At 35.8% G+C, this 14,169-nt stretch overlaps 1 protein-coding gene across 5 annotated transcripts in view; it reads right to left on the bottom strand.

Annotated features, from left to right (window-relative positions):
* Positions 1-232: 232 nt before the first annotated feature.
* Positions 233-14,169, bottom strand: part of LOC104124924 (toll interacting protein) — a 31,578-nt gene continuing 17,641 nt past the window's right edge. For all 5 annotated transcript variants that reach the window (XM_035892849.1, XM_035892847.1, XM_035892850.1 and 2 more), the window contains one exon: positions 233-4,799. In XM_035892849.1, the coding sequence (XP_035748742.1) occupies positions 4,585-4,799 (215 nt within the window). In that variant the 3' untranslated portion in view covers positions 233-4,584. The remainder of the gene's footprint in view (positions 4,800-14,169) is intronic.

The raw sequence follows: 14,169 nt of genomic DNA, 5'->3' as shown, positions 1-14,169 counted from the left end.
TTTTACTTCAAAAGTTATTGCATACCATAAGTACAGACTATTTGTTCTTACAAAATTAATTACACTTTTTGGCAAGATAGTAAAGAAAATCCATCTAAAATATACTGTAGTATGAAAATAGATCAACATACGTTTCTGAATAAGCTTCATGAAGACCTAGGGGAGAAGGCTGAAGTCTTCAGTAGGCTACAACTTAAAACTGCAGCAGAGAAGATGGTTAATATGGGTTTTCATTTTTCCTACTTATGCTAAGAAAATTTATTCCTAGAGGTCCTGCTCTCATTAATGTACTTAAACATTTTAATAATTCAAAATACACTGATTTCTCTTTACACACCCACACATCATCACTGGTTGATTAGCATTGAAATTAAAAAGCTAATAAATATTAAAATGCTAAATAGATGCTTTAGCAGCCACAAGAATGCCAACATTTGTTTAAGTAAATTAACTCTTACTTTTCTTATCTCTCACAGTACACTGGAGAAATGTAAAAGCAAACTAAGCTTTAGAACATAAACTGGGATAGAAACTGATACTCAAGGGCTAGCAGAAAGCACAATTTAAACCACTGCATTTTGTAGTAGGTGCTACGTACATTAACGAAATAAACGAGGAAATTCAGTTGTGAAAGATTCCTCCCAACTACTGTTTGTCAAAAAAATTAACTCCCGATAAAAACCATACTATGAACTGGATGGTAAAACCTGAAATGTTAGCTTGATAATACACTAAATACTACAGACTAGCAGTTGATTAATAATCACTGAGCATAGATAGCAATGCTGTTAAATGAGAAAGAGGACCTCAGATAGCTTTACAGTCAATCATAGAATTAAAAAGCAATGCTATGTAAACCAAATCTTTAAAATTCATTAATTATATATGAGCAGATAAAGCCAGCTCTTATTGTAGCTAAATAGCACATAACAAGGTCTGTTTCATAACTCTTCACTTGAACACCACTCTCGCCTAGAGTTCTCAACCCCTTCATAATGAAGAGCATTTCCTCCATACCACACACTATTCTTCCCTCCTCCTTTGCCCTCCAACGCTGTCTTTCAAACAATGCAACCCCAGTATTCCCTCATTCTGTCCTCTAGACCTGCAATAGTGTAACGTTTTCTTGAGAAAGTAGCACCTAGAAGAGTTAGACAAAGACATCTTAGAGATGAATATTTAAAATACTTTTACTGTACTAATCCCACCAGACTATCACATTAAGAACCAGTGTAACTTGTTAACTAACGTGCACGACTGAGTAAAAGACAGTAACTGATACCTGAATTCTACAGCAGTCTATAGACTCACATTGTGGTGCTCTCCAACAGAGACATAATACACTTTCATTTAGAGGATACATTTATTAAATTAGAATGAAAAAGTTAATGTACTTTAGAGTGCAAGAAACACATTTGGATACTGGACCTCGATACAGAGAAACAACGTCTTCAGAATTATTACAGCGAAAAACATCCTCTGTATGGTATTACATATCAACCAAACAAGCAGTAACATTTGTAAAGGAAAAAACATTCAGTACCATCAGCAGATGCAAAGAGCAGTAGAGAAGTTGTTAGCAAGGATCTAGCTAGACAAAAAATGTTCCTACCTTTAGCAAGTTTAGGCTCTTGGCAGGACTCAAACTAGTAATAAAAACAGTAACTTTTAGCAGATGCCAGTCTTATACAGCTGGCTTTGGCTCCAAGCTGCTTGAAGCTGTTGAGCAGAAGAGCAGCATCACACAATTATTCCATTAGCATTTTGTCAAAAGCTACAATCATAATGAGTGACAATTTATTTGTTTTAAATCAAGAAACAGACTTTCAGTTCCAATACCTTAATTTCACAGACCCTAGAATACACTCCCTGACTTTTTTCATCTCTCCAATTCAAACCTGACAACGAACAGTTTGACTGAGAGGATATGTATGCTGAAAAGCTGAGTAGACTTATGATCAGTGTTTTGTTCTTTTTAACACGATAAAGTAGCACATCTTGACATAAGAGTTTCAGCTATAATGCTTAATTAATTCAAGACAAAAAAAATCCCCAGAACAGTATTTAAGTATAGTGTAACATGAAACCCATCTACTGGCCATACTGCTCCTACATATCCCATCTTCAACTCATACCTCGACCCTGTTTTGCCTAACATTTGCCTAGAACAAAACAAACAAAAAAAATTTCTAAGAACAGGAGCCTCCCTCAGAGGCCCAGAGCCTTGTTTATGAATAAACCTGGCTAACCTAACATTTGCACTTACCCCTCCCGGTGGTTAGGATTGAAAGGTGTTTATTCCGTGCTTGAAATCGAGCTGTAATAGGATGCAGTACAATTTACCAGCCCTTAAGTTGAACCATGACCACTTGCTTTTATAAAAAGCTGTATTATGGATCCCAACGTTTTAATATAAAAATTTAAATATATACATTTTCCCTGAATTGTTTCATCCCTAGCAGTTCATGCCATCTGTGTAAAAGTTAGAGCAAGGGACTCTTCCTGGAGATATCTAAGCATTAAATCCTTACCAAGATTTACTCTTTTGGGTGACAATGTCACAAATAACTGTGCTAGAAAGACCAAATGACTCTACACCTGCTCAATCACAAAGTTTACCATAATTGTAGGGAAGGGGCAAGACCAGTTTCTTGATGAAGACCTGTTTTATTTTAGAAAATAAAAATGTGGCGACTAAAGCACATAGAAGCCTTGAATCTCATTATTGAAAAGCCAATTGGAGGATGTATAAAGACACTTATGCTTTCAATGGTAAATTTAAGATGGTAAGGGATTCATAACAGAACTTAAAATTGTACATTATGAAAAGACAGCTTTAAAAGGCCAGAAACTCGGATGATTTTTGGTGCTGTATTTTAAAAGTTTCAGTATCATTTTTAACCATAAAAAAATAAATATTCATGCTCTAATGCCAGTGCTACCTAAAGGCGTCTTGAAGGGGGGATAAAATCAGCTTTTCAGCAGATAAAGAAAATATTTTAAGCATGAGACAAAACAAAGTGTGGGGAAGAAGAGAATATGGTTCCCTTTTCCCTATTCCAAACCTGGCTTTAATGTTCTCATGGATCACTCAAGAGCCTAGATTTCAAGTGTACATTCATTCCAACTCTTGAAAATATAAAGGTCTATGGCTATTGTAGAAAGTATTTGAAATTGAACATTAAAAAAGATAAAACAGCAACATTGCACATCACTGGAAAAATAAACCGGTGCATACTATTTAAAGTGCATTACTTTACCAGCTACAAAAACAGACACCATAGAGATTTATCCAACAGGAGTAACTGGTGCATACTGTAAGATTCTGCAGCTCCAACATGAACTGTTATCTGAAAAAAATAACACTAATAAATACAAGCAACCCACAACCTCCTTTGAGAGGATAGGATCAGACTATAACTCAGATATGTTAATTTTCTCTCACAACGAATTTAGTTCCATCTGCGTCAAATAATAAATTGACTACAGCAACCATAGCCTAAGAAGTCATTGAGCAACTCAATGCCATTCAAAGATTTTGAAGCTAGTTTTCATGCTTCTCCTTTCAGATTACAGGAAAAAAATACAATAGTTTTTCCACTGATATAAAACAATAGTTTTGCTGAAATATAGGTGTAAAGAAAGAAGCCTTATAACCAGATCATAGACTTCTGCTTTTTTAATGTAAGACAATACCTTAAATAATTGTTTATGGCTTCAGTAATTTTTCAGATATAAAAATCTTTCCTTCTGCACTTATTCTTTGAAATAGCCATGGGAATGCAGAAGTAGTACTTAGAGTGCAATTAACTGTGGGAGTACATTAGGGCTCAGTCCTTTTTTCTGCTACAGCAATACATGCTGTACAAGTTAAAACCCTTTAAGATTTTACAGATACATAACAATACTATATGGGAGGACAAAGCTCCAAATGCACACCAGATAATATATTGCTTTGGTGCCCGATGACTAGATTGAATAGAAGATGCTCATTACAAATACCAACAGCGCAACCTAAGAAATTTACCTTATTAAATTAAAAATCTTCAGTCAGAAACAGCTGAACATATCACAGCAATAACTAAACACCACAGATAAGGAAAGGGTCTTTCTTTTAATTTCTGGTAGAAACAGACTGCTTGATGAAACCCAAATACTTTAACAAATCAGTTATGTTTAAAGAGCAAACCCTCCACAGAAAAATAAAATTCAGTCTAACAAACAGTAGTAAATCCTGTACTGCATAGAGTTACTTTGTAAGAACAAGTTTATGAAAAGGGGGAGAAAAGGAGAAAAAAAAAAAGCAGCATTACTCCCCATCCCATCAGAATATAGCCACACAGGGCACAGCTGATAGTAACGATGCTTTGATGCTATATTGTAGGACATAAGCTAAACTGAGTATGTACAGATTGAGAAAGAAAGTGAAAAAGATCCAAACGTCCACGGAGAAAAGAGGTATAATCTTTCACACAGGATGCGCTAACAGAAAGCTGTTGGGAAATTCTTCCTCTAGCTAAATCCCTGGCTTGGCAAGTAAAAAGAAGTGGCATCAAGGACTGGGACTATGCAGGAAGTAGGGATCTACGATTCTTCAGCCATCTGAAGCAAGGAGTTGATAGCTGCATCCTTGTTCCCCCTCTGAGCTTCTAGCACTGAGCGGATTACTTCCCTGTCCATGTTGGGAAACATGTCCTGGATAGATTTCAGGTCCTCTTCATTACACAGGTGCTGAGGGTTCACTGCAGGAGGTGGTATCGCCACTGGTACCATGCCTGGATTACAGACTGAAGGAATTCCTGCAGGCAAAAAAACAGAAAGGAAAAAAAAAAAAACCCAATGCATACATGAGTGAAGGGAAAAAAAAAATGAATCAATGATATTGAAGAAAGCGGCTCATGACTCACCCCAACCTACCAACTTCAGCATTTTTTAACATGTACTCCAGGAGAAAAAAAAAAAAGAAAAAGAGATTGCAGAGATTATACCTAGACTGTTGCAATCAGAATACATTTTTCTGGAACAGATTCTCTGCCCAAGTTATTTTCCAGAAGTGGTAAACTACAGTATGGGAACAGGTACAGCTCAAAATTAGCTACGACTTGCATTAACCAGGTTTACACATGAAATCACTAACCAAACACTAAGCACACCACAGAAGTGGTGGTGGTTCCTCCCCAACTCTAAACTCCACAAACAAGGCACCCATCATATTTTAGTTCCTAGTGTATTTATGTTGTGATGAAAAAGATGGGTTTACATAAGCAATATACATAAATGGTATTTAGAACTTCAATGAATGCAATCTCCATTACATTCAAAGGAAAGCAAAGTACTTAGGTCCACTAGGAGACGGGACCACACTCCTAAGCAAATTTTAAGCAAATGTCTTCCCCTGTTTAAAGTTTCCATCCACTTCAGCCTGCAAAGTCACAAAGTGGCAAAAGAGCAATTCCTCTTATGCCTATAAGGGGTACACACTGCTTTTCCCTGTTCTTCTGCCAGAGGACAAAATTCATCTGACATTTTTCATGAACTTCTTATGTGTCTGTATAAAATTAAAGCACTGTCAGTTTATAAAGACAGTTTTAGAACACACATTTTCTAATTCCCATTAAAAGGAATTACTTACGCAAAATTCCCTTTTCGTCACTTAACTTTTATCATTAATCAAGCATAGATCCATTGCAAAAAAAGCTACCATTTGTTTTTATAAAGCTGAAATCAGGTACAGTATACATCTGGTCTTTTGTTATCACTTCTGAAATTGGCATATTTAATTTCTTCTCCAAGTAGTTCCAGACCCCTGATTAGTCCACACACCTTTGTGTATTACTTTTCCAGTTCTGCTGTATTGTTTCTAAGGTAGGGCAAGGAGAACTACCTGCATCTAGCTGCAAGCACAGCACTGCTTCATACAGCAGCATGACAGGACGAGAGGAAACGGCCTCAAGCCAAGCCAGGGGAGGTTTATGTTCCATATTACAAAAAATTTCTTCACCGGAAGGGTTATCAGGCACTGGAACGGGCTAGCCAGGGAACTGGTTGAGTCACCATCCCTGGAGGTATTTAAAAGACAGATAGATGAGGTGCTTAGGGACATGGTTTAGTAACGGAGAGGTACAGTTGGACTCAATGATCTTAAAGGTCTTTTCCAACCAAATGATTCTATGATTCTATGATAAAGCTTTTGTATTTGTTCTCTCGTTACTTTCAATCATTTTATCTACTGTTTCAAACACTATTCACCTGGTATTTTCATAGAATAGTCCACAGAAATTCAAAGATCTTTATGTGTGGTAATGACCAATCAAGAAATCATCACCAAAGAAGCATTGGTTAAGATTTTTCTATACACATAATACTTTAACACCAGCCTTAACATGTGATTTTATGTCTCATTTACAATGAGATTAATGGGATCCTTCTGCAACCTCCTGCAGGCAGAGAGACTTGGAAAACAGCTACTTCTCTCCCCCACACTCCCCCCCAAGAGTCTATTAGTCACCTTCCTTTGATCAGTTTTTTTAAAAATATGATGCACCCCACCAAAGGCCTCCCTCCATTAGGGGATGACTCATCACATTTTTAGCTGTTCATCAGCTTTTCAAAATAGCTATTAGACCACAAGAGAACCTTTATTGTATCAGAATATCATATGATAGGAAGAGTCATTAACAAATAACATTTTCAAAATGCAGTTAACAAGGTGATATACACAGACCACATCATGCTTCCCACATACCTTAGAAGTCATAGGTGTACGAGTATGAGCTTTCTCCAGATAACCATGTCACCTCCTTCTAAAGTTCACCTAGTTAGTTAATTGTTTTAACTCAGCTCCTTCTAACCTCCATAGTTTTTAATCAGTTTACACAATGGGAAAACCAGTTACTTCAGAACTGGTTTTAAAAAAAAAAAAGTAAAAAAAACCAGTTTGTTATCCTCCAGTCCTTTGCGAGCAAGGCTAATTAAGCAATATGCTACATACTGCTTTTGGTAAAAAATTCCAAAATACAAGACTGGGAATAAGTGTTCTTTTACCTGCATTTTTTTACTGATCATCTTAATTAGCATTAAATTCTAAAATTGTAATCTGAGGCTCCTTCTCTATAAAGAAGCATTCCTCCCCAAGAAGGACAAAACCAAACACTTTTTTCCTCCCCCCATCATGGTCTCACATTCCAACTGGGTTTTTTTGTGCTCCCTTATATACTTATATCTTTATAGTTACTTAATTACCTAAACCATTCTAGGCTCTCTGCTTCTTTAAAATAAATAGTTCTCAACTCCCTACACATTTGATCTTCAAAGGCTTTATTAGCCAACCTTATTACCAGTTTAGATTTAATGTATAATTTATCTCTCTCACATCCCCTCATTTGGGCAGACCTATCAATTTTTGGCAGAAACCTACTTTACTGTTTTACTGCTGACACTTTTTAGGATTCTCCAAGAGTGCAGCTTTTTTTTTTTTTTTTAAATTTGGCATACATTTACTTTGAGCAGCTAACAACTTTTTTTTTTTTTACATAGTTTTCAGTTCACCTGTTTAGCTTGCTTTCTCTGACCTTAATTACTTCTCCTTAAGTTAAACAAAAGATGAACTATTTGCATCACCACTACTATACTTCTTCCAAATAAGGAACTTTTTGAACTGGGTTTCATATACTATAAATATATATATATCAAAACCTGCCCCTTTTCTATTGAACTCTGACTAACTGCTCAAAGCATAACATAACAGATGTACCACCAACATAATTTTCAAGTATGCCTCTTTGCAGCCTCATCTCTCTTAGAATGACTGAAGTACTGAAGTGATCAAATGTATTGCAACTACATTATACTACTTCTATTCAGACTTAACACCTCCAAAAGAAGAACCAAGAGCAATTTCAATACTTACCCTGTCTCTTCAAGATTTTCTTTAACCTGTAACTACTTAACCAAAAATGTCTATGCTCACTCTAACTTGCACAAATATTTTAGCATCTCTGTGATTATCATTCTTCCATCAGCTTTAAAAACACCGTATTAAAATTCACATGCAAGTTTGGATCAGCTAAAACTATCTTAACTTACATCAACTCTGGTTGACAAGGTACTGTATTTGAATATAGTTTGTGTGCATTGCAACCAAAATTTTATCTAATATACTCTTTGCTATTTCTTTCCTCATCTTGGACTTCTGTCCTATCTGAAGGGATGAATTGTAAGCACCTCCATACTTATCAATGTTCTCTAATTTTTATTAAATTCCCCTTGCAACCATTTAAAGCTTTATTAGAATCAAAAAAGGAATCTAGATGCTTTAAGTGTAATGTACATGCTGCATCTATTTGAAAAGGTTCATGCTGGCAACTACAGAAGTGTCCCTCTCACCAGAAATTTATTACCTGCACATTGGAACCACATCTCTGCCCAGCATCACACCACTACCAAGGATATCTATCATCTCTTCTGCAACAACCTGAACTTCAGCTCTAGAGCTTCTTTGGCCATGGTCCCTCGAATTCTGTCAGGCACCATGTGTTTGAACATCCGGCAAGTCAGACCACACACGCACCCTGGAGGCAAACCACAGCCCTCACAAACACTGCACCCAACAACCATATCCAGCAGCATTTCAGATTGCCTCTTCTACAGCTTCAACATGCCTCGACTCATTCCTCATACTTCCTACAAACAAATTAGACATTTAGAAGAGGTGAACAGAGATTTATGGCCTCAGAAAAGAAAGTTGCAAAGTACCTGAAAGAACACAGCAACAGAAGTTATGCTTTACTTCTAGCATAAGCTTCCTAATATTCTTCAGTAAGTCATCAGCACCCTAAGATTATCCAACTATCAGCCTAAGTTATGTAGGAACTGTCCGTACAAGAGGTCAGTTTAAAATATTAATCCAAATGAAATATGAGGTTCACTTCAAGTACCACAGCATCCTACAGCTTACCAATAAAGCTTCAGTGCCTTGTCAGTGTCAAAAAAATCAAGACCAGCACACTTTAATCACTTTGCTTTAATCAAAACAAGATAAATATGAAGACAGACATCTGCACAGGCAGTATTCGAGAAGTATTTGCAACCTAAATATTCAATTTTAGAGACCAGAAATCTCTCAACAGTATTGTTTTTCACTAATGTTTTCAAAATCTATTTCCTCAGCCCTTACAGTTGTAGAATTAGTTTATGCTGTCTACAACTACACTGTATACAAATGGAAATTAGTATCACAGTGATTTTTAATAATTCCATGATAAATGCTTATTTTTCATTAAATTCAACATTCAAGCTGTACAAATATCAATTTAAAGAGTACCTTTGTTTTGCTTTGTTCCACACTTAGACTAAAAGCATCCATAATTTCCAATTTACAAAATTGTAAGCAAAACTTGCAGTTTTGAGCTATGCAGTACTGATGTAGAAAATACACATATGTGCAGTCATTAGAGAAAGTTATAATAAACTTGAATATTACCGATGTTCAGTAAAAAGTTGCTTTACATATTAAGCACCTCGTTTCACTAACAGGTGAAAACTGAAACTAAACCACATAAGAATCCACTATAAATAGAATTGCACACTCCTATGTTGCTCTCAGATATTAGCTAAGTGTTATAAATCAGAAGAATGGAGCACTGTTTTCCAATTCATTGAAATGGCAATGACAAACATGCTGGCATAAGCAGTGAAATTCCAATACATGAAATGAGTATGTACAATAGCAAGCCAATTGCTACGAGCAGCAATAGAAGCATCAAAGCAGCGTTAACAGGGTAAACTTTCTAACTGCACACAAGGCATTACGCACTTTTTATTTTATTGTCTTGTTCAGTCAAGTGTCCTATCTTTAATTTCTTAACTCATCGTTATTCTGTCCCATGCATAGACCCTTTCAGAGTAAACTCAGGAACCTTCTCAGCATGAATTCTTTCATTTAAAGGAAGAAATCAGTATCGCACTTTTAAATATACACAAATAGGTCTTAATGATATTTGCTTCAGAAAAAAATTCAGTGCTAGAATATTCATGCCATCATCTCAGTTTTTTTTAAAAATGTTACTTCTTTGCAAACTACTAAAAAAAGTGAAGTGTATGGACCTACAGAAAAATTCCACAGTTCCACTGCTCTGCATAAACCAAACAGGCTGTGACAACCACATCAGTTCTATTCAGAGCATCAAGAAATGACATTTTATCTCACAGAATTCTAGAATTTTCTGACCATACTTGAAGACCAATGCTTTTATCAAAGTTAAGGATGTCACAATATCTTTGCACAATTCAAAATCAAAGGTGTCATAGTAAAGTGAGTCTAAATTGAAGGAAAATGGATTCCCTGTAACAATTTGCCTTCTCGAGTTCAAATCAGATGATCAGATTGACATGGATCTAGAACAGATGTGCATGAAAGATACACACTGATAAAAAAAAGTGTTATCTTTCTGAAAAAAGGCTTATTTGAAGACTAACAGAAGGCAACTGGCAGGCTGTCTTCATAATGTCACTGCAGAACTGAGTTCTTTGCTTTCAAGTTTACAAAAAGTCATGACATTACCTTCTTCTCCCCAAATCTTGCAGTGGCAGAATAACTGCAATATTAAAGTTTCTCTAAGAAACCAGTACTATCACGTAGAATAGTTCACTGACATACAACAGTTTCAGAAGAATATTAACATCATGTTTTAGCCATCAACACCACTATCACCAATTACTTTAATCATTATAGCTTGAAGCTGAGCAGATGCCTTTAAAGACTTTCCAACAGGTTACAGGGGCGTTAACAATTTCGAGGAGATGCATTAAATTGTTCTATTGTGACATTCAAGTGGCAGTACCTTGTGATACAGTCTGCTGTAACAAATAAAGCTGTTTAGATGAGTTCATGCAAAGACTCGAGTCAATGAGGATGGGAGTGAGAAAAGAGCTTGGAAACTTACCCAGAGCAAAGTACTCAAGCCCTAAAGGTAGGTGAAAATGAAGGGGCAAGGGGAAAGGAATAAGACATGGGAAAGAAATATTAATCTATTTTTAAAAGGAAATGAACCATTTAGCTTCTGAAGGTGAAAGTTGGACAAACCGAGGCAATTGGGTAAAGACTAAACTGCGTAATATCAAAACCTAAATACTGCTAGGATTCAGTCTCCAAACTAACTTGCTTCAGTGGTTTGAACAATTTTCCTAAATGTGTTGTTTTTACGAAGTAATCATTAGAGGAAATGTTTTCAAAATAAGTAAGCACCAGGGGTTTGCAGCAAGGATTATATTTCATAGCCCACAAAGGACAACATATATCCATGGATTTCTGAACAAGTACCAATAACATCACAGCTAACCTATGAAACTCAACATCTAGAGGAGCAATGCACATATACACGCAACTTCACCGCAATAAAAATGTTATTCTGGACTCCAACAGAGCCCTGAAATACATGGGGTTTTAACCTAGTTTTCACACAGGTGTTTGTAAGTTAAGTACAAATTGATTTCCTATTTATCCCATGAATACTTAGCTTACTGTCTTTGATACACTATCAAGACCACCAGCTTGGACTGTAAGCAACCAATATACAATACAATATTCTAACAGCCTAAATTAAGTAATCTTTAGAAAAAGAAATGGAAAGAAATGGTAGATAAACTCAACTTTTAGAAGAGCAACAGGATTGACAAGTTCAAATTTTCCCAAACAGAATCCACGGATATCATCTATGGCAACTACAGTAGCAACTAGCACTACTGTCAGTGGGTTTTATTTTTAAAACTTTTGAAATTAATTAACATGGTGCAGGAATATTACTATGACCATCTCTGCTTTCATCACAGTTCCGTAACACATACCATCAAACGTGGGGGAAAAAAGCATTATTTGTGTTGGCATTTCAAGCCGCATCTGTTTACCACAGTGACTAACTGCTTGCTACTACTGTTCACCTCAGAGACACGTGTGAGAGGAACTAGTAGCTTTGACCTTAATTAGAACATTAGTTATGTATACTAAGCTTTTAACAGAAATTTTCTGTTACAGAAAAAGCTACTTGGCCTTTGTGACAACCAAATTTGACTTAACACCTCCTCTCTTTAAGGAGCTATTATTTTGGACAGTTAACAAATAACTGTTAAAATTGTCTAGATGAGCATGTTAGTCCACCCACTGTATTTCCACCACAGATAAGGCTTAGAATCTAACAGTCTTTCCCAACAGCACAATCTCCTCCATTTCAGACATAATAAACTATGCAGTTTACTATTCATTACTATTCCACCCTTCTGAAGGAAACAAATAGAACTTGCTTATTGACTATGCTCATTCAACTGGATAGGTAAGAAACCTGAACTAAGAAGATGGGAAGAAGGTAAGCATTCCTGTGAGGCATACTGATGTCCTACCATTGCCCTTCTTGAGGCAGGCTCAAGAAGAGAGAAAACCCTGTACACTGTTGCAAAGAGCATACCAGCAGAGTTTCCCCAGAAGATACAGTCAATTCAGCTGGGCAGGGATGGCCAGTAGTTTGCATGCTGAAAGAGTTTATGGAATCTAGAAGGAGCATCTAGTTCAGTATATAGAAAACATTCTGACAATACTCAATGTCTTCCAAGATGCACTATTGGTTGCTTTATAGTTTGAAATTACTTTTATTAAGCCATACAATTAGATGTATGAAACAGTAAAAGCATTCTGAAGTTGAATCACTTTCAAAGTCCAAAGCTAACCATCCATCTAATTATTGTAAGTGGGTCATTGATTAGTGAATAGGCAAAAGCTTTAAGCCTCACAGTGCTTTGAGAAATTTTGATGGTGCACATAGAAGTTCTAGAACAGCAAACACAAAGCACAGTAATACTAAATATGTAATAAAATATCAAAAATACTAACAAATCTAAATACGTCAAAGGTGGCTCGTAATAAGTTTGGCATTTATAAAGCCAAGTACATTCAAGCTTTTCCAGAATAAAATAAAAGTTCAAATTGAGGAGTGGGACTTGACAATGCTTTAAATACACAGGTTATAGAATCAGGAAGAATTCTTAATACAGAAGATTGTCATAGCAGTAATTAAAACAAAGATGCTGTCTGGATCTCTGCAGAAGGGCAATGCTACAACACATGGATCAATAAAATTGTTACATAAAGCCATGTTCTTATATGCTAAAGTGTCAGGCATTACTAAGATGCTGTCTGGATCTCTGCAGAAGGGCAATGCACATGGATCAATAAAATTGTTACATAAAGCCAAATTCTTATATGCTAAAGTGTTAGGCATTACTGTCACTTGCTAAATATTAGTGATTTCTTTACTTGTTCACATAGATTTAATAAGTATTACTGAAAAATATTCTCAAGATAAATACAAAATTTACAGAACAATAAGATCTGAACATCAAGATACACCACTGTACTTGTTTTTCAACTTTGAAGGTCTAGTATCAGTTTCATCTGTTCTGTTCTATGTGTAGTTTCAATTATACCCGAAACTAGTCTCTTCATTTCTACTGTTTGTACTCTTGACTGGCACAGCAATTTTGCAATACAAAGATTCTCATTTTGATCTGTTCAAGAAATTCTATAGCACCTTCTATTACATTGCTATATCTACCACCCCAGCTATTGTTTTCCTTTTAACCATAGACAAGATAACTATGAAGCTCATAAACTGCTTCAGTATATAGGGATGTGATGAACCTACAAACAAAAAAGATACGGCATCTAATTCAAACACAGAAAAGCTACACAGAAGTCTGGCTTACCACAATGGAATCACACTTCAGGATGCACACACAGGTTGAAACTAGTTCGTTGGCAAAGCAAGCAAGACTTAAATTCTGAGAATTAAGCTATAGAGATAAAAGCACTTTAAACAAAGCACTTTAAACAAAGCAAACCATGTTTCATCGGGGAGTAAGGTATGTAACCAAACTTTTCCATGTTTTGCTCTAACTTAACTCTATAAAAAAAATGAAACAGAAGGTATGATGCTTTAAGTTACATACGCAGTCTTCCGTTGAGGAGGTTTGTTTTCTCAGAGAATTAAATTTTAAATTCAGTCAGGAATTGAGTCTTTAAAAAAAAAAAAATCTGTTGTGTCAGCACTGCAATTATGTGTCACACACATTATCACTCATTCATACACTTTCATGCAAATAAATTCAAAATATGTAAATTTA

This window comes from Egretta garzetta, unplaced genomic scaffold (genome assembly GCF_000687185.1).
Source record: "Egretta garzetta isolate BGI_Z169 unplaced genomic scaffold, ASM68718v1 scaffold44, whole genome shotgun sequence".
NCBI classification, from domain to species: Eukaryota; Metazoa; Chordata; class Aves; order Pelecaniformes; family Ardeidae; genus Egretta; species Egretta garzetta.
This window is presented reverse-complemented; position numbering and strand designations above follow the sequence as displayed.